At 39.0% G+C, this 25705-nt stretch overlaps 1 protein-coding gene across 2 annotated transcripts in view; it reads left to right on the plus strand.

The window, feature by feature from the left end:
• Nucleotides 1-25705, plus strand: part of LOC145500319 (lipoxygenase homology domain-containing protein 1-like) — a 64121-nt gene that overhangs the window by 10511 nt on the left and 27905 nt on the right. For both annotated transcript variants that reach the window (XM_081479822.1, XM_081479821.1), the window contains exons 2-22: nucleotides 1096-1605; nucleotides 2245-2370; nucleotides 3386-3576; nucleotides 5165-5348; nucleotides 8703-8890; nucleotides 9802-9991; nucleotides 10539-10723; nucleotides 11393-11585; nucleotides 12316-12512; nucleotides 13242-13407; nucleotides 14771-14833; nucleotides 15080-15127; nucleotides 15627-15790; nucleotides 16358-16550; nucleotides 17742-17905; nucleotides 18906-19098; nucleotides 20908-21074; nucleotides 22078-22270; nucleotides 23046-23212; nucleotides 24084-24276; nucleotides 24720-24919. In XM_081479822.1, coding sequence (XP_081335948.1) covers nucleotides 1158-1605; nucleotides 2245-2370; nucleotides 3386-3576; nucleotides 5165-5348; nucleotides 8703-8890; nucleotides 9802-9991; nucleotides 10539-10723; nucleotides 11393-11585; nucleotides 12316-12512; nucleotides 13242-13407; nucleotides 14771-14833; nucleotides 15080-15127; nucleotides 15627-15790; nucleotides 16358-16550; nucleotides 17742-17905; nucleotides 18906-19098; nucleotides 20908-21074; nucleotides 22078-22270; nucleotides 23046-23212; nucleotides 24084-24276; nucleotides 24720-24919 — 3813 coding nt within the window. In that variant the 5' untranslated portion in view covers nucleotides 1096-1157. The remainder of the gene's footprint in view (nucleotides 1-1095; nucleotides 1606-2244; nucleotides 2371-3385; nucleotides 3577-5164; nucleotides 5349-8702; nucleotides 8891-9801; nucleotides 9992-10538; nucleotides 10724-11392; nucleotides 11586-12315; nucleotides 12513-13241; nucleotides 13408-14770; nucleotides 14834-15079; nucleotides 15128-15626; nucleotides 15791-16357; nucleotides 16551-17741; nucleotides 17906-18905; nucleotides 19099-20907; nucleotides 21075-22077; nucleotides 22271-23045; nucleotides 23213-24083; nucleotides 24277-24719; nucleotides 24920-25705) is intronic.

A 25705-nucleotide genomic window follows, 5' to 3' on the forward strand; every position in this document is an offset into this window, starting at 1 on the left:
TGAGAAGTGTATTTATATTTAACTGAACTGACAGGAAGGTTTTTGCATTATACATGTATGTAACTAAATTTATCAGCAAATAATCTTGCTTCGTATACATATATGTATACTATGCCAATTACAGTCTTTGAATTGACCAGCATACATCCATGTATACATGTAAACAGTTGCCTGATGATTGCTTCAGAAGAAGCATGAAACTCTCAGAAGCAAGTAAATGTCTTGGACCAACGAATCCAACTCTTTACTTCTATTAGTATAATTTGCTTTAGTTTAACTGTTGACCACTCTAAATATAGCTCATGATGATTTCAACCTGCTACATTTGGCTACATACAAATATATAACATTTAATTATAACTTCTGTTTTAGATTGATGTCCAGTAGCCATTAATTATTAAAATTCCTTCAAGGTGTTTAAATGATTTGTCTGTAATTTTTTTTTTCAAATAAAGTATTTTTGTGGTAATGTATAATTTGCTGGGATGCAGATTTTATTCAAGAGGGGTCATTAAATCTACATGTAATCCAGGTTACATGCATACATTTGCCTTTTGTTATTCTATAGCTTGGAGCTTTACAGTAGGTTTTGTGGGGTTTTTGCTTGAGGAAAATGTGAAGGGCAATCTACATGTACCATTTTTTTCTTTGAGTACATGTAACATGATTAAAGATCATGTTTACCTGAGGATCAGAGTAACATTCAGGACTTCATGGGATAACTTGACTATTTATGAAGACATCAAAACATGTTTTAGGCTATTGGAGATCTGTTGACACTTGAACCCAAAGTGAAATCCAACATGCCACAGCATTATATATTAATACAAGTACAGCAGGTGTACACATTATTTTGTAACAGTGTTGATTAATAAATTTTATTTGCAAAAAGAAAACTTAATGTGTATATTATGCTTATGCCTGATGTAAGTTGCAGCACAAATCATGTTGTGGAGAGAAGACTCATGTTTCTTTTCAATGCATTGTTTGAAATCAAATGATCCTTTTCCTTGAGATACAACTTGTTTACATGGTCAAATAATGCTGCTCATAATTTGCTGGATTGTGAGGTCAGTTTTTGTTTTCTATTTGCAGGCATCTAGTTTTTGTTGTAACACAGAAGTCACCAGCCATTTAGCTGATCAAGTGTAGCCAGAATGCAGTGGGAAACTGCAAGAAATGAATCCTTCACAAGAAGAGAAGTGCGACAGGTGCATACAATAAGTGAAGCAACACATGAGACAAGGAATGAGCAGCAGCACACGGAAAGTTCGGACAGATTTGGTCGATATGTCAATGGTAATATTACTAATGGAATTGATACTTCACATGAGACATCTCGTAGTAAGAGAACAATTTATATGATGAATGGCGATACCGAGAGCTCAAGTGACAGATATCCGTATTTAAAGCGTGGATCTGATGCAAGTGAGCAAGGCTCATTGCAGCGAACATATAGTAGTGGCAGCGGTACAGGGAGAAAGTTGAGTGGTAGCTCAATCGGCTCAACAGGTAGCGGAACAAAGATATCCAGTGTAACCATGCCGATAAGATCAGCATCCTTTTCAACTGCCCGTAAACTGTCCAACACCGAGGAAAGCCCAGGTAATTACAGTATGGTTTGTCTTGAATGAGAAACAGTTATTTAACTTTAAATTATTAAATACTGGGCCATTGTATAATGCAATTCGAGAGCTTTCATTGGCTTAACTAGCCATCATGATAATTATATAAGCCATTATATCCATATTGCTCTACAATTAAGGCAATCATATGCATACTTTTTTTTTTAGGCATTTTTATTTTTATTAATTTTTTTTAGTTTTCCATATTTTGGGGGCATTTTTAATAAAACAGTTATTCAACTCGCAATTGTTTGATATGAGATGATTATAGCCAGCTCAGCCCTGCGCATCTCATTACCTATCTAACATATTGTACTTATGGAATAACTTTTAAGTACATGTACATACATTTTTTTTTTTATGTACATGAGCAGTTTACCATATGTGAAAAAACTTGGATGAATGCCAGCTTAATGAGCCATTAGGTTTGAATGCGGACTTTTCTAAATGATCTGAGAAGATTTGAAGAAAGCACTAGAATAATACTCAGAGTTACCTAGTGTATGAATAGCATCCAAGCTATTATAGAGCCTTATATACTTAATATTGTAATTAGTGAAACTTTTTCTCTTATCTAATTATACCAACTGTTATCATCATGTTACTTTGTATTTTACAGTTCAGGCTAGCAGTTCTGTCAGTGCAGAGTCCTCACCCACAAAGCTGTCGACCCTTCCCCGTACATCATCCCTGGTAAAGCAGCGCACACCATCTGATCCTAAATCGGGTATTCCTGAAGTGAATGGTAAGTGTAGAGTAAGTGTGTGTGTATTACTTGTTGACTGGGCAATGCTTGTGGACCATGAAACATTTTATTAACAAAATTCAGAATTCAGTTTTTCTGAGCTTTCTTCACCCCAAAACATTTATGTTGAAATACAGTAGAACACTCTTAATATGGTCAGTCCAGCAGGCCTCAAAGATCTGGCTATATCATCAGGGACTGGCCATAGGGGTTCTTCAATGAAGAAAATGACAGACTGAGCTTTTCTTTTGGGCCAGAATAAAGGGGCTGTAATAAGGAGGTGGCTGTAATAATAAGGTGGTTGTAATAATGAGGTGGCCGTAACAACGAGGTGGCTGTAATAATGAGGTGACCGTAAAAACAAGGTGGCCGTAATAATGAGGTGGCCAATTTAAGAGGGTGGCCATATTAATGGGGTGGCTATAAGGTGGGGTTCCACGGAATCATTGCAAGGTTGGCTGGGTAAGACTCATTGATGTCAGTGTTAAATTACTGAAACTGTAGATGGGTGAGGAGAGAAGCAGAAGACTTTCAAGATCAAAACTGCTGGTTAATTGAAATGAATATTTAATGGTCTGTTTTTTGTTATGAGTGGATAACTGTTTGCTCTGAGGTTACTATTTTGGTAATAAACCCAGCTGAACTTATAAACAGTGAGCTGTTACAGTAAGAAAACCACATTGAAACTGATTGTCATGCCATGTTACCATTCATCTCTCTACTGACCAGAAATGACAGTGTCAAAATGTGGTAAGAATAAAGAAAGTGTCACGCAAGCCATGAGGTGAGTGTGTCACACATTTTCTTAACCACATTTTGACGTCTTGTGTGATCTGTTACGGAACAGATGCAGAGCAGTTGGAATCTATAATATACTTGTTTACATCTGTCTTCCAATAGATCATAAAACAGTAAGAACCAATCACACGCGAGAATAATAATAATGATCAGACCAGATCTTTACATGTACATCATTGCGTAAAAATTCAGAAACATACTGAAAATCTTCTTCCAGTCATGTACAATCTGAAAATGAAACTTGGTGAAGTAAAGGGCAGTGGTGCAGATGGAAACGTGTATATCCAGTTGTTTGGATCTAAAGGAAATACAGCAAAAATACAGTTGCGGCAAGCAGGAGATGAGAAAAACCGGTTTGAAACTGGTCTGGAGTATAAGTTCATGGTCACCACCCTGGATATTGGAAAGGTACTTTGTACATTTAATAATAATTAGACTACAAGCCCAAGTTTTCTATGAGTGAATATTCAGTGAAGCGTAGAAAACAAGGGTGAGTGTTTTAGTATGTGTAGACAACCCAAAATATTACAGCACAAAACGTACAATTTTGTGTATTTTTTACAGTAAGGGCGCTCAAACCGTGAAGACTTGATATTTTTTGCATGTTTTTTTAGTTACCATAGAACGCAGGCCCTTCCTTTTAACCAAAGTATTTATTAAGTGGTTTTATACTTAAAAGATGCTGGCACTACACACATCATATGACTAGAGCTAATTATTCTAAGTGCAGTCACTGAAAAAATTGTACAAAATAATGTCAAGTGTTCATGGTTCAAGTGTCCTTACTGTTGTCTATCAGCAAATAGAAAAAGTTAAGAGAACCAATCAGCTTTATGGATTTCCAATAAAATAAAACTGAGTGGCTATACTAATTGCATGTAACTTAATAACGTGTCTGTGCAAATTTCAAGTTAGTTGGAGTTTGTGTAACAATTGGCACAATGGTCAAGCAGGTGAGTACATGCAGTAGTACAGTACCGCTCAGAATTCAATTCTTTTTAGCACAGATTTTTTCAGAAATGTCAAGTAACTTTAAGTATTATTTTGGCTTTGTAATTGAGGAAATGTTCGAGCTAATTCACCTACTATAAAATCTTGATGTTTCAACACTTGCCGTGCTCTGACTCCGGAACCAACTCTCATGGACTATGCCTGGAGTAAATTGAATGCGCAGACCAATATTAAGTGAAACATTTGTCAATCACATCACTCTGAGGCTCGACTGCTTGTACATGTACATAATGTACAGCTATCTGTTATATGGTGCAAGGGAAAATGAATTTCATGTCAAAATGATTTTGAGATTAAATTAGTTTGATTGCTAGTTTTCTGTGTTTGAAAATTATGGTACTGTAATAAATCTGGAGTGAAGGAAAATACAATGAAACTAATATCGTGGACAAAAGTCCTTGGGACAAGTATGTAATGTAACGAATTATCTAATATGTTTTAAAACTGAAGTTTGAAAAAAAAAAAGCTGCTATATCCTTTAAAAATGCGTTGCATGTCACCCCTACCCACCCAACACAATGTTGAAAATCAAGTGAAATTGCAGGCACTAGTTTTCAACATTGTATGGGGGTGTAGGCGGTGAGGTTAGGCAGGTGAAGTTGTATTCGCTTCTGGCATGTGTGCAAAAGTGCCAAAAGTGCAAATTTGTCCCAAGACTTTTGTCCATGATTGTATAGTTTAAAATCATCTTGATGTGAAAGTTATTTTAAACTACATTGATATACCGCAACATGTTGAGTCATAAAATATTTGCAAAGAAAATTTGTATGTTCCAATACTTTTTTGATTCGTGCATTTACAGCAGATAACACTGTACACAACCCACATGGATGTAGAAGTGGATTGATGTAAAAGTTCTGTCAGTACTATAGTACATGTACCTGTTAAATGCAAAATGAAAACGAGTAATGAGATTTTTGAGGAAAAGAGAATTCTGAACTGGAACAAGATGGAATCTAATTTATTCATAATTAAACCTTTGTAGGTGGAGAGAATTAAACTCAGTCATGACCACATGGAGTATGGAACAGGCTTTCATGTGAAAGAAGTTGAGATTGATGTGCCGTCGTACGGTAACCACTATACATTTCCTTGCAACTGTTGGCTGGCGCAGGATAAGTTGACAGAAATGACAGTCAAGGATCTGAATTCATCAACTCCTGCTCCAAGTAAGACTAAAATTTTCCCAGCAGGGTGGGGAGGGGTACTTCCCGTAATGGCCTTTTTCGGGGGGGGGGGGTGGAGGGGGGGCTCTGCCTATAAGGGGTGCCTTTTTCAGGCTTCAGGTCTATAAGAGGGCAGGGCTGTCATAGTTTTGAGTCACCTGTAGCTTTGTTCTCCACACCCGTAGCAAACTTGTTACTTTGTTGGTGAATTCTATCATCAACAGGCAATTTCACCTGTGGCATGAAGGGAAAATCAAGCATACTCAGCCATAACAGGTGTTATGTGTTACGGCCCTTAATGACAGCCCTGAGAGGGTAAATATACGGATTCCAGCAGTTGAAGTTTATGCAAGGCTACTTTAGGGAAATCTGCCATTTAGTAAAAGGGCTGTTAATTAAAATATTTCAAACAGACACACCTAATGCCTCTATCATAGCACTACATGAAAATGACAAGAATTAAGATTTCCTTTTTTGCCGATTTATTCATGCATTGTAATATGGGCCATTTATGAATGCATGTGAAGGGGGTACCTCTTTTCAATTAAAGGGGTACCTTTTCTGTAGAAATGGTATACAAAAGAGTAAGGGATTGGATCTCGGCGAGGAGCCTCCCTGTCTTAAACTTTGTAAATTTTACAGAGGATATTCACAAGTGTGTGCCTTGAATGATTAAAACAATCATGGTAGCCACTGTAGGAAAACTTACCAGTCCTTATCCCTGATTTTCATTTTATAATTGAAGGGGTGAGTGCAAAACCATGCTAAGTGACGATTTGGGTGAAAAAAAAAATTTTCGCGAAAGGGCTTGAATTTTTGCATGTGGTCTTCAATGTAATAGAAAAACGTGGTCCTGTATTTTTGTCGCTGGTTTTTGCTTTGTTTATAAAGATGCCGCTAGGAAAACCGAGTGGTTTTTCTGCATACGCAATATCTCGAAAACGAAGGGAAGCTTAGCGGAAAAACTACGGGACATTGTTAAACATACCTACACAAAACTGTATGGGAAATTTGGAGCGTTTTTGACAAAGTTCACTTTTGATTAAAATACCTAGCGCCCTTTTCCCGCCGAGGTCTTCAAATAAACGAAGCCGGACCTTTGTTATGATAAACAGAGCCGACCCTTTGTTATCATAGCCAAGCCAAGCCTTTGTTATAAGTCGAAGTCTCGCCTCGGTTTATTATAACAAAGGATCGGCCCGCCGCGACCGCAAGGACTTTGATTTTACTTAGAAACCAGCAAAATGTCAATTTCACGCAACTTATATAAGCTCAAATTTATTGATTTCAGGTCAAAAGTGGTTAAAACGTTGACTCATGTTAACACGCGACGGCAAGGATGTTGATTTCTCTTAGAGAGCAGCAAAATGTCAATTTCACGCAACGTAAAAGCTCAAAAATGTCGATTTCAGGTCTAAATAGGTAAAAATGCTGATTTCACGTTAACGCGTGATGGCAAGGATGTTGATTTCACTTAGAAAACAGCAAAATGTTAATTTCACGCAGCGTATAAGCTCAAAAGTGTTGATTTCAGCTCTAAATAGGTCAAAATGCTGATTTCACGGTAGCGCTTGACGGCAAGGATGTTGATTTCACTTAGAAAACAGCAAAATGTTGATTTAACGCAGCGTATAAGCTCAAAAATGTCGATTTCAGCTCTAAATAGGTCAAAATGCTGATTTCACGTTAACGCGTGACGGCAAGGATGTTGATTTCACTTAGAAAACAGCAAAATGTTGATTTCACGCAGCGTATAAGCTCAAAAATGTTGATTTCAGGTTTAAATAGGTAAAATATGGCGGCCGGAAAATAGTGTTAACATCTGGAACTTACTTTGGTTATCTGGGACAATGACTATCTGCACTGAACAAATAAACATCAAATAGGCACTTTTCCAAATACAGCAACGTCTTAAATGGCTAAAAATCACGAGATAATACATATTTTTCGACAAACGCGATCGTAGCTTTATGTCACGCACCGCCTAACAGTTTAACAAATTAACCCTTCTGCGCAACGTACGGGTCTCCATACATCTGCATGTCCGCTGATCCCAGAAGTTCAAAACACTACAAATCATGCCGATATGAAATAAAATCAAAGCAACCTGGATCACAGATCTATGTTACAATCGATCGCTACTTGTTGGCCATTATTATCTTTAAATGAAAAAAGCCGAAACAGTCTAGTTACCAGTTCGAGAAACGCGAGCAGAACGTGATCGCAATGCATGCCGGGAAGGGTCTTTACACCTCGTGCGCAGGAAAACATGGCGGTCGATACAAGACAAATTTTATAAGTCAAAAACCAGTTCTCGCTTTCCAAACTTTGACACTAGCAACGCTTGGCAAATGGGCCACAACTCACGAGAGGGTATTTTTCTTGGGCAAGAACTGCTCTTGGACTTTGCTGCCTGGCTTGATCTGACTTCGAACGCCGATAACACGATTACGGTATATCAGCTACCTTCGAAGTTTCAGAACACATTTTGATTCTTTAAAACGTGCTGATGACTTACGGGTTTATCGAGGCTTTATGATGCCTCTCAACCACCAGGCAGGCACACAAGGTACTTTAACACAATGCTTAAGATATTAGTTGACAGAGCTCTAATGCGGCACATCTCTTTTTAGTTCGATGGTATTTCGTTTGCCGCTCGATCGATTCACGTGTTGTGCTCACGTCACAATAGCCGATGTAAACAATCTGTTCCCAGATTTCCGCTCTATATATGCTGTGAGATTTGATTTTGACTTCATACACTATAAACAGTCTGCCTGTTTGCTGTTCAACAAATAAACTCCTAAAGACATGGCTGGGAAAAGCCAAGTATTTTTGCATACGTTATAACTCGAAAACGAAGCAAAATCCAGCCACAAAAATACAGGGCCGCGTTTTTCTATTACATTGAAGACCACATGCAAAAATTCAAGCCCTTTCGCGAAAATTTTTTTTTTCACCCAAATCGTCACTTAGCATGGTTTTGCACTCACCCCTTCAATTATAGTTATGCCTTTTGGTGCAAATGTAAACAAGTACATGTAGCAACAATTGGCTGGTTGAAATATTGTTAGAACATTTCCATTTGTGACCAGACGCATGAGCAGTGTTTACCTGTTCTGTTTATAGATAATTAAATCTTGCACTTTTAATTGTCCATCTGGATTTGTTGACATTTATTCCTAGGTAAATACCCTAGTATGGTATTGTACATATACGAGATGAAAAATGAATGGTGGTTCCCCTCCCTTGAAAAGAAAGAATCACAAATTAAAAATTGAGTAATTACTAACTAATATAAGTTGATGAAATTTCAATCAGCATTAATCTTATGACTGTTTTTTTTTTTAAATTTAGACAAGGGTTACACAGTGTCTGTCCATCTGGGTAAAGTGTTGGATCCATACACCAAACTCTACCTGCAACTGTGTGGAGAAAATGAAGAGAGTACAAAAATTGTGCTCCGCCCATCAGGGACTGCAACGGATACATTTCAAGAGGGAAAGACCTACAAATTCTCAGTGGAGATGCCAGATATAGGAAAGGTATCTGAATCTAATGTTATTGTAAATATTAATTGTCTCAAATAATATATTTACAACTTTTTTGTTTTTTCTTGTGCGTTGGTTTTACTGGGTAAGATATGGTCTCCAGAATGATTACTTGGTAATACACTGACGTACAGCTAGTAAAGAGTTAAGGAGAAAGAAAAAAGGTATATGAGGCGGTAAAGCGGTAAAGTGCTTCGTTGATCTGAATGGTCATCTGTCTTAGACTATGAGGTAGTCCCTCTCTTGCTCAGTCTGTCCTGCATGACGCGAAAGAAAACTGTGAGAAAAACAATGCCCTCACGCACTTTTCACCTTAAGGATTTCGCATGGCCAGGACTGCATGGCCATTTTTTGCTTGTGCTTTATTTATGGTCATGCCCGACGCACCAAGCAAAAGAGGGACTACCCGTGGTCTAGTTGTGTCTTTACAATTAGTTTTAAATCTCAAAACTATTGGAGATCATTGGAGGATTATTTTCCAGCGTGATTTAATCTTGATCTGTCTGATTGTGGAAATGAAAATACCAGGTTTGTGTAGTTGACAGCTTACAGTGGAACCCCGCCTCACGGCCACTTTGTTAAGACAGCCACCTTCTTACATTGTATGATTTGAATAAAAGCTCACTCAGTCATTTTTCTTATTTAAAAAACCACTTCAATGCAGCCATCACATTTATGTGGCCAGATTTTTGTGGCACATTAGGGACCAAATTAATGGGGTCTCCACTGTCATTTGTGTTAATTCATTAATAAGTGTAATCATGTAATTTGGCAGAAATCATTGCAGGTGATTGACTAGACAAAATTTATAAGTAGATGTCATACCGTACACGTATATTAACTGAAACCTATTTGCTATGTGGTACAATAAACTCAATAAGCTCTTGATGTGATTTTAATGTAAGGTGGAGAGAATCCGTGTTGGTCATGACAGCCATGGGAGTGGCAAGGGAATTTTTGTGGATGACATTGAAGTCGCACCTGATGATGCAGAACCTCTATATTTTCCCTGTTCCTGTTGGTTGGCAGAAGACATTGGAGATGGCAAATTAGAAAGAGAAATTTATCCTGGAACAAGGACTCCCCATACCTCAGGTAGCCATTGATAAATACATGTAGATCATAGCAGTTACTTATTAACATTAAATTATTACTTAATTATTAGGTGGTTTAATAATATTAAAATAATTAACCAATATGAGTGTAAGTGGTGTTGTGCAGGGCTCTTTTATTTTCTTTCCTTAATTGCTAAAGATTTGTCACCAATTACTAAACATTTTCCAAGCTCTGAAAATGTTCAAGTCAGTTCATATCAAGCTTATAATGCCTTCTCTATGCAAAGTTGCATCAAGGTTGAAAAATGACTTAAATAATGTACATGTAAATGTTGAAATCAGCAAAGATGAATGTTTTGCATACTACATAATTATACTAAAAGGCTAAATATCATGGTTAAATAAATATATTTACAATTTTCCTGTCTCTGATCAGAGATTGAAGACTCTGAACCATTTGTATAGTGTATACCGGTAATTATTAGGCGACAATAATTTTTTTTACCTACTTTACATGTCTTTTTGTATTGTTTTATTGTGCTTCTTAGAATTGTTTGCTTTAAAAACTGTCTTCTGGTTCCTTTTAGAGTCAGACATAACCCACACAGTATCTGTGCGTCTTGGAGAGGTACTGAATCCTGAAGCAACGCTTTACATCTATTTGATTGGCCGGAGAGGTGAAACAAGCAAGGTTTTCCTGAGGCCAGAAGAACCATTGGAAAGAGAGAAAACATATAAGTTCACCCTTGCTCTGACTGTCGATATAGGAAGGGTAAGAGCAATAATAATGAGCTTAAGATTTCTGTTTGACAATTAAATTATGAGCTCAAGATTTCTATTCAGCTATCACACATAGAAATCAAGAGCAAATAATCTTTGACTAGTAATTGTTTTTATTAGTATAAATCTACAAAGTACATGAAGTAGTCAATCAAAACTTTAATCTAAATCCTCTTCAAAGACACTTTGAAAACACAAATAAGTGGCCCCCAGTGCATGCTGCTACACTACTCACTATCTACAACAGAATAGATAGTGAGTAGCGTAGCCAATCAGAGAATGGCATTCATGATAGAACACTAGTAGATTTATACTAACATGCAATAGTCGATAAGGACCCAGCCCAAGCCAACTGTTGCGCATAGAAATCAAGAGAGACCCAATCTCATTTTTGACAAGGATAATTACTTCAATCTTGTTCAAAACTTTATTTAAATCCTCTTCACAGAAGTGTCTGCCATTTTGTCAACACCCACACAGCAACACTGTTAGGCTTCTCGCTATCTTTATTCTGACAAGGTCAAATGTGATCATAGAGTTCATTGTATTGTACATGATGAGGATGTAATCTGGGCAATGTAGTAGTAACACACAATTGTACTTTTAATGATGAACTTGAAATTTAAACAAACTTAGGAATTTGTTACATTTTCTTTTGCAGATTGAGAAGATCCGTCTGGGTCAGGACAGTCGTGGTTATGGCAAGGGACTGTTTGTCGACAGTGTCAGAGTGGTGCCAACAGATGGCGACCCAGCAGTCATGTTTCCATGTGCATGTTGGCTGGCAGAGGATGTGTGGGACAGTAAAACGGAACGAGAATTGCTGCCTGGAAAAGCTGTGAAAAGACCTGAAAGTATGTGTCGTGTTGAAATAGTATTTATACGTTAACATATACGGTGTCTGTACAGTAGCTACATTACATATGAATGTGAGTTTTCATGACAGTGCAATTAAAAACTAACAATAAATTGCCCTATTTCTAGCCGATCGTGATGAAGTTATTTTCTCAGTCATACATGTATGATAAGTACAGTGTAATGATAATTATGTGTACAGTAGGTGAATTCTCATAGAATACAGTATTAAACTAATCATTTATAAGAGTCAGAGCATGTAGCAGTGCTGTGCAAATTGAGGATACTGTAAATACACAAACAAATATTGTAAACAGAAAAAAAGTCAATGACCATTAGTACAGATTTACCATAATATCATAATATGTAAATGTATTTTTAGAAAAGAGAATTTGTAAAATCCGTAAGTACATGTAATGTTCCATAAAATGTCATTCCTCCCACCCCCACATGAAGGTTTTCTGGTTGAATTCCTCCCCCCTCCAATCTCTCTGGAAATACCAATTGAGCACATCATACTTTCTCAAAAAAGTTTCTTTAGCTAATCTGCTGTTTTGTCATTTTATAGTTAATGTAAATTTCCAGTGTTTTCTTCGATGCCACAAATTCCATTTGTTTCGCATCGCTATTGTTATGTTAGGGAAAGTGTCAAGTTAAATGATTGTACAGATTATGGAGCATTTATACAAGTATGTTTTTAAACAGTATATTTTTCTTCTTCATTTGAAGATGTTGCCTATAACTTGAGATTTAAGACTGGTGACATGCCTTATGCGGGTACAGATGCTAATGTGACTCTGCAGCTATTTGGAGACAAGGGCCAGACTGAAAAGATCATGCTGCGCCAAGAATCTGGGAAAACCCTGAAAAGGTTTGATCGTGGACGTACGGACAGGTTTACTGTTCAGACCATGGATGTGGGCAAAGTGAGTAAAAGATGTATTTAGTTAGACAAACAAGTGTTTTTTTTCTTTTTCATCAATCACTAGTGTGCATTGTGTGTGCTATGGTACCTGTATGGCGGTCAGATGGATCAGGTTTTCCTAATGAAGATTGTTCCCTACAGATTAAGTAAAATAATTTCTTTTCAACTTATTAAAGACAAAATTATATTATTGTGTCTAAGGCAGCTGCATTACCAGGTCAGAATCCTCAAACATTAACATGAAAGTTTCCACTTTAGGTATTGTATATCATGATGCAGTGGAACCCCGTTAAGGCAAAGTTTCATAATGGGGGATAATGGGGGTTCATTATAGAAAGGTTTTTTCCCTATATTTTACCATGTACCGGGCTTAAGAATATCATTAATCTTACCAGGGTTGTTATACAGGGGCTCATTACAGGTATATTGGGGTTCCTCTGTTGATGGATTTTAAAACATTACCTAGTATACAATTTTGCTTCTACATGTACAATTTATACAAGCTTTACCTCAACAATATTTTCATGTAAAGGAGAGATAAGGAATCCTTACAGCATGCCCATTCAATTATAATGCCAGTTATGATGGTGTTACTTGTGTAACCTATTGGATCTTTGTGTCACGCTATAATGTGCATGCAGAAATAAATACTCATTTTGACTGGAGTGTATACTTCAATTATTTTATACATGTCTATGTACAGTGTATTTATATTTCTGAACTTCTCCAGGTTGAAAGGATTCGTCTCAGTCATGATAATTCCGGCCCTAACCCAGAGTGGTATTTAGAGTCACTGAGGATAGAGATCCCATCACGTGATGAGAAGTACATGTTCCCTTGTAACCGGTGGCTTACTGGTGACGAGGACAGACGCATCGAAGTTGAAGTTTATCCTGGTATGGTAAACATTATTACAATGTAAAATAGAGACTATGTTTGATCAGCCACTACATGTATCAGGCCAGAAGGTTACACATATCATTATTTTCTGTACATAGCATTCGTGTACTGTAGTTACATGCACTACACTCTCCCATGAATGGAATGCTGGTCCATCACGGACTACCCCCGAGAAGTTAGTTTGACAGTAGCAGGGGTGGATTTAGGGGGGAGGGGGGTTATTGGGTGGCTAGCCACCCACTCTTAGGAGGAGCAAAAAAATAAAAAAATGAATCAATAATGTTAATATTACGGAAGAAGTAAGGGCAAACACTCTGGACTGGTACAACTGTACCTCATCGTAATTTTTACTTTGTGGCATAGCTACATGTACATGTAGTGTTTTTGGTGTAACAGTTTTTAATCGCCCTTATGCGTGATGACATCAGACTGGCTAAAATCACCACCAAGCCTCGGTTTGAGAATGCAAATTTAATATTTTATCATGAACTAATTCCCAAAGCAGCAAAGATGAAAAGAATACCCATGTGAAAACAACACGAAGGCAACGAAGGTTTGAGAAAATGTAGCGCAATCAAGGCAATCGAGGTATCAGGTTCCAATTTTGAAGGCATGCCTTGTTGATTCTACAACCCCAAGATACCAGCCACCCTCCCCCCTTAAAAGAATTCTTAGATCTGTCTCTGAATACCCATTTATACACCTGTGCTGGCAGAGGCACTGAAGAGTCAGTGCCGTGTCCATGATAACACACACAATAGGGGGGAGCATGAGCAATGATGGTGGTGACTGTGAGGATGACATGAAGTAAAGAGTGAATTTATATTTTACCAGTTTGAATTCCACATGTACAATCAGTTCCACAAGATAGTTTGTGTGCCTGTTGGTCTTAAAGCGTGCTTGAACTAAAATTAACATGGCATAACAGTTTTTAATTCCAAAAGGAATATACAAAGGAGCTACGTGGCTATAACTCTCACCTCATTCCTCAAAACGCCCAAACATGTTCTCAGACGTAATGTAATGTGCATGCATAGCCATTGTCCTGCTCATAAATCTTTTGTTCAGTGAGGTTCTCTTTGCTGTTGCCTTAAATTTTCAAAACGTTAAGGTGGCTCTGAACTCTGCCTACAGAATTTTTTTTTAAACTTTGCCAAAAGTTTTATCTTATTGTGTTTATCACGATTCCATGTAATAAGAAAGGGTTACCAAGCCGTTTTTGAATTATAAGTACTCAAAGCTACATGTAAACAATGATGCCAAATTTGTGAATTAGAGATACAGGTATAAACAGTGCTGTACATTTTATAGTTCAGCTCTCAAGTCAGCAATGTTTGCTTTGTTGCCTTTTTTTAATAGTTGATGAGGATACAGTCCAAGAGGAGAATATAACTGTTGTTGAGAATTCACTGGAGTCTGCAGGTAAGTGGCTTTTCTCTTTAATTGAGGTTTTGGTTTAAATGCACATACTCATTGTTTAGTCCAGCTCATAAACAGGACTTCAGTCCATGACACTGCTCTTAACATACACTGTAGACTCAGTGTTTTCGCACTTGAAGTACATCCCTGTTCTATACTGGCTGTGGGTTCATGGTGATTTTGATGATGTTTTCATGGTACTTGAATCAATGCTACTCAATGTGATGATTACATTTCTGTTGAATTTAGCTCCAGAACCTGAGCCGGAGCCTGAACCAGAGATGGCTGAATATCAAGGTAGTTTTCTATGTGGTTAAATGTTATTATACAGTGTAGTTGTTGTTGAGTCCATGCATCTACTTATTGGCAAATAATTTTTTCTGCCTGTCTCACAGTCTGTCTGTCTGTCTGTCTGTCTGTCTGCCTGCCTTTCTGCCTGCCTGCCTGCCTGCCAGCCTGTCTGTCTGTCTGTCTGTCTGTCTGTCTGTCTTTCTGCCTGCCTACCCACCTTTCTGCCTGCTTGTCTGCCTGTGCCTTATAAATTCCGTCTGTCATGGTTATAAATTCCAAACATTTAATTCTCATTCATTAACATTTAATCGTCAGAGTACATGTGGGAAACTGTGTAGCCATCTGATTGTATCGTATTTTTTCTTGGCACAGTCACATAACTGATACACAAAACAGTCTAACAATTTTCTGTATAGGTGTAAATCCCGATGCTGTCTCTTTCACTCCACACTGAGCTTGTACTGCTTGTGTTGATGACATTAATTTTAAGCTAATGTATCAACAGTGTCGTTCAGACTGGGAGAGGTGCTGGATCCTTATACAAAGCTGTTCATGGTAATCCACGGTGACAGAGGAGACACAGAGAAGATTTATCTGACACCAGAGGGAGGGAAACTAGAACCTGGAAAGCTCTACACTGTCAATGTCAGGACAACTGACGTGGGGAAAGTAAGGACAATTTGAGCGTGTCAGGGGAGGAGAGGGTGGAGTCTGAAGATTATTGTTAATGTGCACTCAGTGATAGAGTTTTGGGCGTCTTGTAGATTTTTCATATATTTGTCACATCAGGTGATGCCGAGAGCCCGGGGCCGAGAGAAGGAAAGAAAAATAACAGATCAGGAATATAGGACTTGCTTCTTTTAAATAAAATATTTCTTTGAAAAAGTCACTCGTAGGGATTCTCATTCAACGCACACAGACTCTCAGCTGGATTTTAGAGCGTTTTTTTCTATTGCGGCGTGTCGAGAAATAGAACACAGCGGCGAAAAAAAGTCGTGAATGGAATTCAGTTTGTGATTTTTTGTTTTGCCTCATTTACACCCAAAATGAGAGGGATTGCTGATAAAACCAGAGTTTTTTTCGCGTTCTGGCAACTTCCTCTCGCAACCTGTACATCACGAACTACATGTACGGACTTAGGGTCCGTTATGATAGGCTTCTTAGGAACCTTTGCATAAAGTTTTTCTCTAGATCAGAGTGAACATTCAAACCGAAACTTTCATTGATGAATTTCAGGTTCGTAACATCAGCATGGGTCAGGAGGGGTTGTCCCCCAACCAGGGGGTGTTTGTCGAGGAAGTGGAGGTTACAGCTCCCAAGGGTCCCTCTGTGGTGTTTCCTTGTCGATGTTGGCTGGCTGAAGATGAAGATGATGGGCAGACAACACGGGTTTTAGTGCCTGGACAGTCGCTGACTTCACAATATGACAGTAAGCATGGATTCTGAACGAATTTTTTACTTTTTAACCCTTCAAATGGTAGCCTTTAAACAGGTTCTCTGTTGGGTTACAGGTTGAAGAAAGAAACAGGCAGGCGGAGCAAGCCGAGAGCGGTCTGGAGAGGAAAAACCGGCACGCATGGCTTGCTTTGCACGCCTTATGTTTCAAAGTCTAGTAGCAGGGAGTTTAAGAAACCACGACGGTGATGCCGAGGACAACGTCGATTAGAAAATGAATTATATTTTGCCTACGAATGTCACGATTCTCTAAAGTCATTAACTTTGTTATTCAATGTCAAAACTATCACAAACTGAATCTGGAACAAAGCGATAAATTTGACATAGATTTTTAAAAATAAGCAATCGTGGTTCACATTCTCCAAACAACGCAGAACTGGGTCATTTCACGTTGTTGTTTTGCAGAGGACGGCAAAGAAATGTACAGAGATTTATAACGCACGTGTATAACCATTGTCCTGGTCGTTTATCCTTTTGTTTAGCGACATTCCCGTTCCCGTTGCCTTCTTGATTTTCTTAAGCCTGGTTTTCACTAGCGGCGCAAGCACAAGCGCAAGCACAACAACTCTTATTTCACCGTGAAAATGGCCTTGACGCAGGCATAAGCACAAGCGCAAGAACAAGCACAAGGATTAGAATTTTTCCTTTTTCTTGTGCTTGCGTTTGCGCTGCAACAAGAGAAAAAGGAAATACCGCTCAGGCATAACACAAGCGCAAGGCTATTTACCAAACGTGGTTATGTTTGGCCAGTGAAAACACTGGATCCAGATTACCTTGTGCTTATACAGTTCAGAATCTGCTTGTGCTTGTCATCTGTGTTGCTTGTTGCGCTTGTGCCTGGGCTTGTGCTTGTGTCGCTACTGAAAACCAGGCTTTATACTCCCTAATTATATTCAAAATGCGGCACACATCTTACTTCGTGAAAAATTCAGGCGAAAGTTTTCACGTTCGTTATTCGTTATTCTTTCTTAGCGTGATTATCTTTGCTCCTTGTCGTTTTATTATTTCTTCTTTAGTTTTTTTCTACTTTGATTCTGTCGGCTATAATTTTGGGTTCGCGTAGATTTGACTCTGCACGTCCAGAGAAAAGCCTCGTGTACCGTAACAGAATCAACAACAGAATTGTCACCATAGTGTAACGTAACCCTTATACCTTTCTTTACAGTTGGTTTTCGCCTTGGAGAGGTCCTGGACCCTGACACCAAGTTGTACATGGTGCTGTACGGTGACAAAGGGGAGTCTGGGAGGATTTACCTGTCGCCCGATGGATCTAACTTTGAGCCAGACAAGTTCTATAAAGTGACTGTCAACATTAAGGACATTGGCAATGTAAGTCATTGATAATTCCTCCTCGCAGGTTTTATCCAGGTTTTGGTGCACTTTTTCACAGAATGCAGTCGTTTCCTAAGTTGTTTTTCTTTATTCTTCAGGGCGTTATTCTCTGCGTTATATGACACTTGACTCGTCTAAAAAAATTGCGCCTTCAGTCAATCAGATGCAAATCCAAACCCAGTCCCCGCGCGACACAGTGACGAGTGTTTTCCCGCGTCTGGTGTCTGAAACGTCTACGACTGTGTGCTCTGAGTTCTCATTGGTTCATTGTGTATAGCGCGGTTTTCACTTGTCGAAGAGTAACTGGTTTTGCATTACTTCGCTACCCTGATTGGCTTAAAAAAAAATCGTTCCATATTCCTATCCATTCAGAAGGAAAACTAAAACCAATTGTAACTCGATCGCACACGTTTCCCGCGCTTTGTGTCATCTACGTGATTGATTTGATTGGCTCATTGGATTTTCTGTGTCCTTTGTGATTGGTTAGAGTAATGACATTGGTTTGGTTTTACGACACTCAGTGGAAAACTGCTCTAATTGTCTCTGGATAACATGCACTAGTAGTTTAAACCATTCTTGGTCCTTTTCGAGAGTCGATGCTACGACATATTTTTTTTTCTGAATGTAATTTCGTGCAAGGCAAGGGTTCTGTCTGCATAGTGTGTGATTTTGTTGTGGAGCATCAGATCCTGAATTTTAAAGAAAAAAGAAGTAGAATGTGAAGTAGAATTCTTAGAAACTCATGTCCCAACAAACTAATTGAATTGTCAGATAACTTGATGAAAAAAAAAAAAGAACTTCATGAGGATTTTTTTTCAACTTTAGAAAGTTGCACGAGAATTGTTTACTTGTTTACCATTGTTCTTACTGGATTGACAGAAGCTTACCACATAATTTGCTATTAAAGTTTGACCACAATGGTCGAGTAACGAGACAACCAGCAGCGATTTGCCCTACATTGAACGTAACGGAATTATACTTTAACTTTACTCGACAGGTACAAAAAGTTCACATTGGTCACGACAGCAAGGGCCGTAATAAAGGAGTATTTGTCGAGGAGATCGAAGTTACTGCACCTGATGCACCAAAAGTGATTTTCCCTTGTCGCTGCTGGCTTGCTGAGAATGAAGATGATGGAAAAACAGCACGTGTGATTGTGCCTGGAGAGTCGCTGACACAACCTTATGATAGTAAGTGATATAGGTCGTTACTCTCTTTCTCAGTATATATACCTAAAAGGGTTTTTCACTGCTAATGTTTTGCTGAGTTTTAAAATTTATCTGAAGGACTAATGGACCTTTCCCGCATTCCAACAAACAATAGCGCCAAGTCGAGGTGAGGGTGGACAAATATCCAGTAAAATTAATGTATGAAAATGTCCACCCCAACCTCGCTCTGGAGCTATTGTTCGTACGTACTGAAGTGGAATGCGGGAAAGGTCTATTAAAAATGAAAATTTACGCTAATACTGGAGTTGGCTTAATCGTGCTTTGTGTTGTAGGAACGTAATCAAAGAATTCATAGAGAAGAACTCAAATCAGTCCAGAAAAAAAGTATAACCAGTTCATCTAAGAATTAGAATTCCGGTAGCGTGCAAGCGCAAAACACGTCACCTATGGAAAGGGCGGGAAATCGTGTAACCTGTGGCAAGAGCGAGAGTGTTTGAAAAGCGCGGGAAAAGTTGAACAAGCAAGTCACGAGTAGTTTCAGTATTGCTCTTGATTGGCTTTGGGGGTAAAACCTTTACTGTGATTGGGTAGTGCATGTTGTAAAAGACTGTTTGTGACCAGTTTGAGTTTAGCAAGGTTAAAACTAATCTAAACACGTCTTTGCTTCGATAGCGCTTAGAAAAATACTCTAACTAACAATTAGGTTATGAACTTGAGATTTTCTATGAGGTGATAGTTTCACCTCGTAGAAATCGGGATGTAATTGTTTTAGTAGATTTCTAACTAAATTTCCCTCAAATAACGAGTTCCAATCATTGCTTCACGCTCTAGCAAAATCGCATGGATTGAATTGTTTTTGGAAGCGCACGCTCATCGGTTCCTTGAGAAATTTTGAGGTTTTAAAGTCGCATAACGGTCAGTTTCCTTTCTTTAGTGTTCTTGAAAATTAAATTATCCAGGAATATTTCTAAATCTTCCTCGAAACATTGGAAAAACCAGAAAACGTTGCCATAATGTGGACGACCTCCCCCCACTGCACTCTGATTAAACAATAGAGTGTTGTCTCTGTCGAGGAACTATCGGCCTGATAGTTGCGCCGCGGAAGTTTGATGTTCTTAAAACAAATGTTTGCTCGAGATGCGAAGCTTCGAGGGCAATTATGATAGTTTTAAGAACATCAAATTTCCAAGGGGCAACTATCAGGCCGTTAGTTCCGAGACATTAACACTCTATTGTCTTTATTGTTCTCCACTACATTTTCTTCCGCGCGCCAGTTCAAAAAATCATATTGAATTATTTTCAACTGTTTTAGATGAAAGCCGTGAAAGCCGTGAAAGCCAAGAATAAAATTTGAAAAAGAAAACAGACAAAAAACCCACTTAATACAATTTCAATTCTTTATTTTCTATAAGCCCGCTTGTTTACAGAAAAAATTTTCACGGCAAATATTATCCATCCGGGTATATTCCTCGGGCGGGCACTATGGGCTGATAGCTCTCCGCGGATGAACTCTATTGCGTCACGTGATCAATTTAAACCAATAAGAATCGGAGAAAATTTAGTGGTGGACTGCAATGGCTGATAGTATACGAACAGCTCAGCCGATCAGATGGCAGCATTGGCTTTAGCACATTAGTAGAATTCTACTAATGACTGATAGTGCACGAGTAGCCCAGCCAATCAAATTGCAGCATCAGAGTTGGTATGCTAGTAGAATTCTACTAATGACAGATAGTGTACCATAACTCAGCCAATCAGATTGCGGCATTTTCATAGGTGCATATGTATTTTTTTTGTTACTAACATGTGTTTGTTATGATCTTTCAACAGTCGCCTTTCGTCTTGGCGAGGTGGCGGATCCTCGTGCCAAGTTGTACATGATTCTTTATGGTAGAAAAGGCGAATCAGAAAAAATCTATCTGGCGTCTCCGGATGGCAAAAAGTTTGAGCCGGGAAGGCTGTATACAGTGTCTGCCAATATCAGAGATATCGGACCGGTAAGTTGATCGTACGCCATTTTAAAATTCTGTGAATTGTAACCGAGCCTCTGTATGAAAGCGAGGTTGACCTTGTGATAATAGAGATGAGAAATAGTTGGAATGGTAACAGAACAATTGAAATTTGTGGAGTAGCAAGGTTTGTACCAAAACAAAGGCTACTCTAGCCTCCCTTCTGGTCAAAGGCCTGATCACCAAGCAAGGAATTATAAATGGGCTTTTGTTTTACAAGTAATTTTGACTTTTTCAAAACGAATTCTTGTATTCCAAAGTAATAGTTGACATTTCTTCAGCGATTAAGAGAAACGGCCGAATAACAGCTATAATGTTGCGATATTTCACTTTCCTTGCTTTCCTTGGGTCAGTTAAAGGCGAGTATTCTGATCAGAGAATAATTGGCGAATCCTTTTGTATTTATACTTATACACTTCGGCGGCATGTTAGGCGCGTTTGGTCGAGCCACACTTTGTAAATACCCCTGGCGAGACAAAGGTGCCTGATGCCGCTAAACCGTACTAAAAAGAACCCAAATGCGGTCAAAACTCTGATGATATCAGTGATTTGATATTTGATATTTCAGGATATCAAGACCATAGACTCTGCTTCTGATTGGCTAATATTGCAAGTTTGCGTAGTTTAAGTAGTCGTATGCAACGATACCGTTTAAATTCGTCCAAAACTAATACTAGTCTGAATATTAGTTAAATTAAAGTAAAACAAGCTTAAGTCTGCACACGCCGGAGCTTATCCCGGTTTCTGTAGCATGAGGCGACTTCAGTATTTCTACTCTGCGTGGATGGGACGCTAGTACATCGCAGGTTTACCCCCAGCATTAAGTTTGCCTGTATCCATGTATACAGCTGGGTCTGGGTGGAGACACAACATTGTGTCTCCGGCCAGGGCTCGAACCCGGAACGCTCGATCCAGGGAGGAGCGCACTAACCGTGAGGCCATCACGCTTCCCGCATAAATAATACTAACGGCGTCAATTTGGTGTACTTAGATCGAGAAAATAAACCTTGGAAACGAAAGCCGTGGACCGGGTCATGGTGTTTTCGTGGAAGAAGTTGAGGTTGCAGCACCCAATGAAGAACCCGCCATATTTCCGTGCCGCTGTTGGTTGGCCGAAGATGAAGGAGATGGCAAGTCTAGCAGAGTTCTACAACCCGGAGAGACTGTACAACCCCCATATGACAGTAAGCATGGGTCTAACAAAGACACGGGGTGAAATTAGTAGGGGTAATCTTTTAATATTATGGGTGACAGACAAATTACGCTTACAGCCTTAGGTTTTTGATTTGTTTATTGAAACGATAAATTTCGTGCCAAACGTTGCCATGGCAATTTTGTAATTTCACAGGTGAAATTTTAAATTAACCTTTAATTTCGTGCCAAAAATAAGGAGTCATTTGTTACCCATGATATTAATAGATTAAGAAACCCAGTTGTTAGTGAAACTAATTCACTACCGAGGATAAAGGCAAAGCGTTGATATTTTTTTTAAGCAGAGGTTGTCACGAACAATCACAAGAAGTTTAATGTGAAATGAAGAGTGATTGAATTCTTTTGGAAGCTTCGGTTTTTCAAGTAGACGAAGCTATTGTTTCTGCCAACCGTTTCTTGATCCCTCCGTTTTTGGAAACAGTCGGGCCGAAAATGAACAATGGTCGTACCCAAAATCTAGCCTAGTTGCGTCTTGTATTAGAGACAGAAACAAGTTTGTTGCGTTCATTCAGAGATTGGCTGATGTTTGGTAATCTTGTCGTCAAAATGGCAGCCAATGACTGGTAGCTTGTTCAGACTGTTTTGTTTTCAACTGCTACACCATGCGTTGCAATTCTCGTTAGCTCGATAAATTTTACCTTTTTCCGAAAGTGACATGTTTAGTTCCCTTGTTTGAGTAATCGGTCGTCTCCCCTTTAAATTGGATATTTTCTTTATAAACCACACCTTGTTCCTTTTGCTTTTCAGTTCTGTTCCGTCTCGGCGAGGTACTGGACCCTCGTGCTAAGCTGTACATGATCCTGTACGGGGACAGAGGAGAGTCGGGCAAGATATACCTGACACCTTCTGACGGAACTACATTTGAGCCTGGGAAGCAGTACAGAGTGTCGGTCAATATAAAGGATATCGGAAAGGTATTGTTAATCATCCAATCTTTCGATCCCTTTGTGATTTCGTGTTTCCCTGACCTACAATGGCCGATGTAATATGTCAAACGCGATAGACCTTCTATGACCAGATTTCTAAACATCGAGAAGAGAGTTGAAAATACGAGTATTTTTAACGAACTTCGAGGTGTTTCGAAATGTGGTCAAACATCAGATATCGGAACACCGTCACGGTCATGATTTCCTTTGTTTAAACCTGATGAATTATTAATGAGTTTAAGAAAGACATGTCGAGACACTTGACTGTAAAAATCTATTTTTGAGTGTCTTTGGAAAAAATATCCTCCTCTCAATGTTGGTCCCTCTATCTCTTGACTGTGCAGATCATCACACATAAACAGTATTGAATTGAGAGGCTGGGATAACAGAGAATTGTAATATGATCTTTTATATATTCACTTGTATAACAGACAATTATTGCTAGAAGAATTGAGAAGTATAACTTGAAGTATCATTTTGTAAAAGTTCTCTGATTACTTTTGTCGCCCATTGCAGCTTTTCGCATCATCCAGCAGTTCTCTTTATCTTCCCTTGACACCATTTCTTACACACATGTATCGTAAAAATTCAATTTCTTATCCCGGGTACTTGCTATCTTTTCCTAGTTCCAGGGAGAGAGCTCTTGCAGGATAATGTCCAGAGACGGACTAACGGTCAAAACGTTACTTTTTCAAATTCACTCCGCGGAGGTTACAGTAATTCACCTTCATCAACTTCAAGTTGACAAGCAACTAAGTGTCTCACTCGCGGGCCAGTGCAGCACAACAGTTTGTTTTGAAACTCGTCACACTATTCTTAGTGAGCAATGTTACAGCGTTTGTTTTAATTGCATACACAGATCAACAAGGTGTTTCTAGGCAATGACAGCCATGGACGCGGACGTGGAATTTTCGTGGAGGAGATTGAGATACAGTGCGTGGACGAAGATCCAGTGATTTTTCCATGTCGCTGCTGGCTTGCTGAAGATGAAGGGGACGGCAAAACAGCCAGAGTTTTGGTACCTGGTGAAACGATTCAACCACAGCTAGGCAGTAAGAAAAATTGATCTCTTGATAGCAGCCATTTGTAATCATTGCCTGTTGCATTCGGGGGAGCAGGGATTGCGCAGTGGTGAGATCGCTCGCGTCCTACCCATGTGACCCGGATTCGATTCCGGCTCGGTGGTGGACATGTGGGTTGAGTTTGTTGTTGGTTCTCGTCTTGCTGCGAGGGTTTTTCTCCGGGTTCTCCGGTTTTCTTCCCTCCACAAAAACCAACACTATAAATTCCAATTCGATCAGGAGAGGGGACCCGCCGGCATGAAAACCAGCAAAGGCCAATGTGGCTTCCTCTCTAAATGTTGTAATTTACCAGTGCATTTCCTTCCTCCAGTACTCTTCATTCCTCTGCGACTGATCCAAGTTTGTTTGGCAAAGTTAATACCTGCACTGTAGGTTGTGTAATAACTCCTTATATAAATTTTCTTTTTATTCAGGTTGTCTCTACAACATGACGTTTGAGACAGCAGAGGATGTACCCTTCGCCGGGACAGATGCCGTTGTTTACGTTCAGCTCTTCGGAGAGAACGGACAGACTGAGAAGATCGAGTTCAAAAGTGAAAACAAACTCGAAGCGCCTAAGTTTAAACGCGGAAGAATCGACAAGTTTGCTGTAGAAACAGCAGACGTCGGAAAGGTAACTGATTGATTGTCCGGCGTCTTATCTGGTTTGTAATTTGAACAGCTATATGCGTTTCGGAATGCAGGAAAAGGGGCTGGAAAAATAGCCAAATTGTCAACTTATGACACTTTGTTTTAGTGCCGGGCTCTTTTGGAAACTGGTGATTTATTTGCAAGTTGTGTGCATGATTATAAGTTGATTTATCATAATCTGTACACTTATCCTTAGTAGAGTTGCTTCAAACAAACTTCAGTCCCGTCCACACTACACCGGAGAAATTTGAAAACGGCGTTTTCACTCTGAAAACGCACCAAATGTTTTTCGTGCACACTTCGTCGGAGAAATTTAAAAGCGCAACAATCACCATTTTGATTTTGTATTTGAGAAAGACGCAGCTTTATTTCTACGTCTAAGCCTACGCGGAAGCGGAGCTTACATACTTATACATACTTTATTGTTACCTCCCCAATGGAGCTTTTCGAAAACGCTCTTCAAACTGGATGAATTTCAAAACGCCGCCTTTGCGTTTTAGTGCGAACTGAAAACATTTTGAAAACGTAGCTCTTCGAAAACGTTGACATCACGATAATCATGTGAGTTCCCTTCCCACATTTTCCTCAAACACCAATCCAAAATGACCGCAGATTGTTGCGTTTTTAAATTCCTCCGGCGTAGCGTGGACGGGAAACATTTGATGTTTTTTCAGAGTGAAATCTCTGTTTTCAATTTCCTCCAGTGTAGTGTGCACAGGGCCTTGAACTATGCACAAGTCTGATCTAAATGTCTTCTAATTACACGCGC

Source organism: Orbicella franksi, chromosome 10 (assembly GCF_964199315.1).
Source record: "Orbicella franksi chromosome 10, jaOrbFran1.1, whole genome shotgun sequence".
In the NCBI taxonomy this organism is placed as follows: domain Eukaryota; kingdom Metazoa; phylum Cnidaria; class Anthozoa; order Scleractinia; family Merulinidae; genus Orbicella; species Orbicella franksi.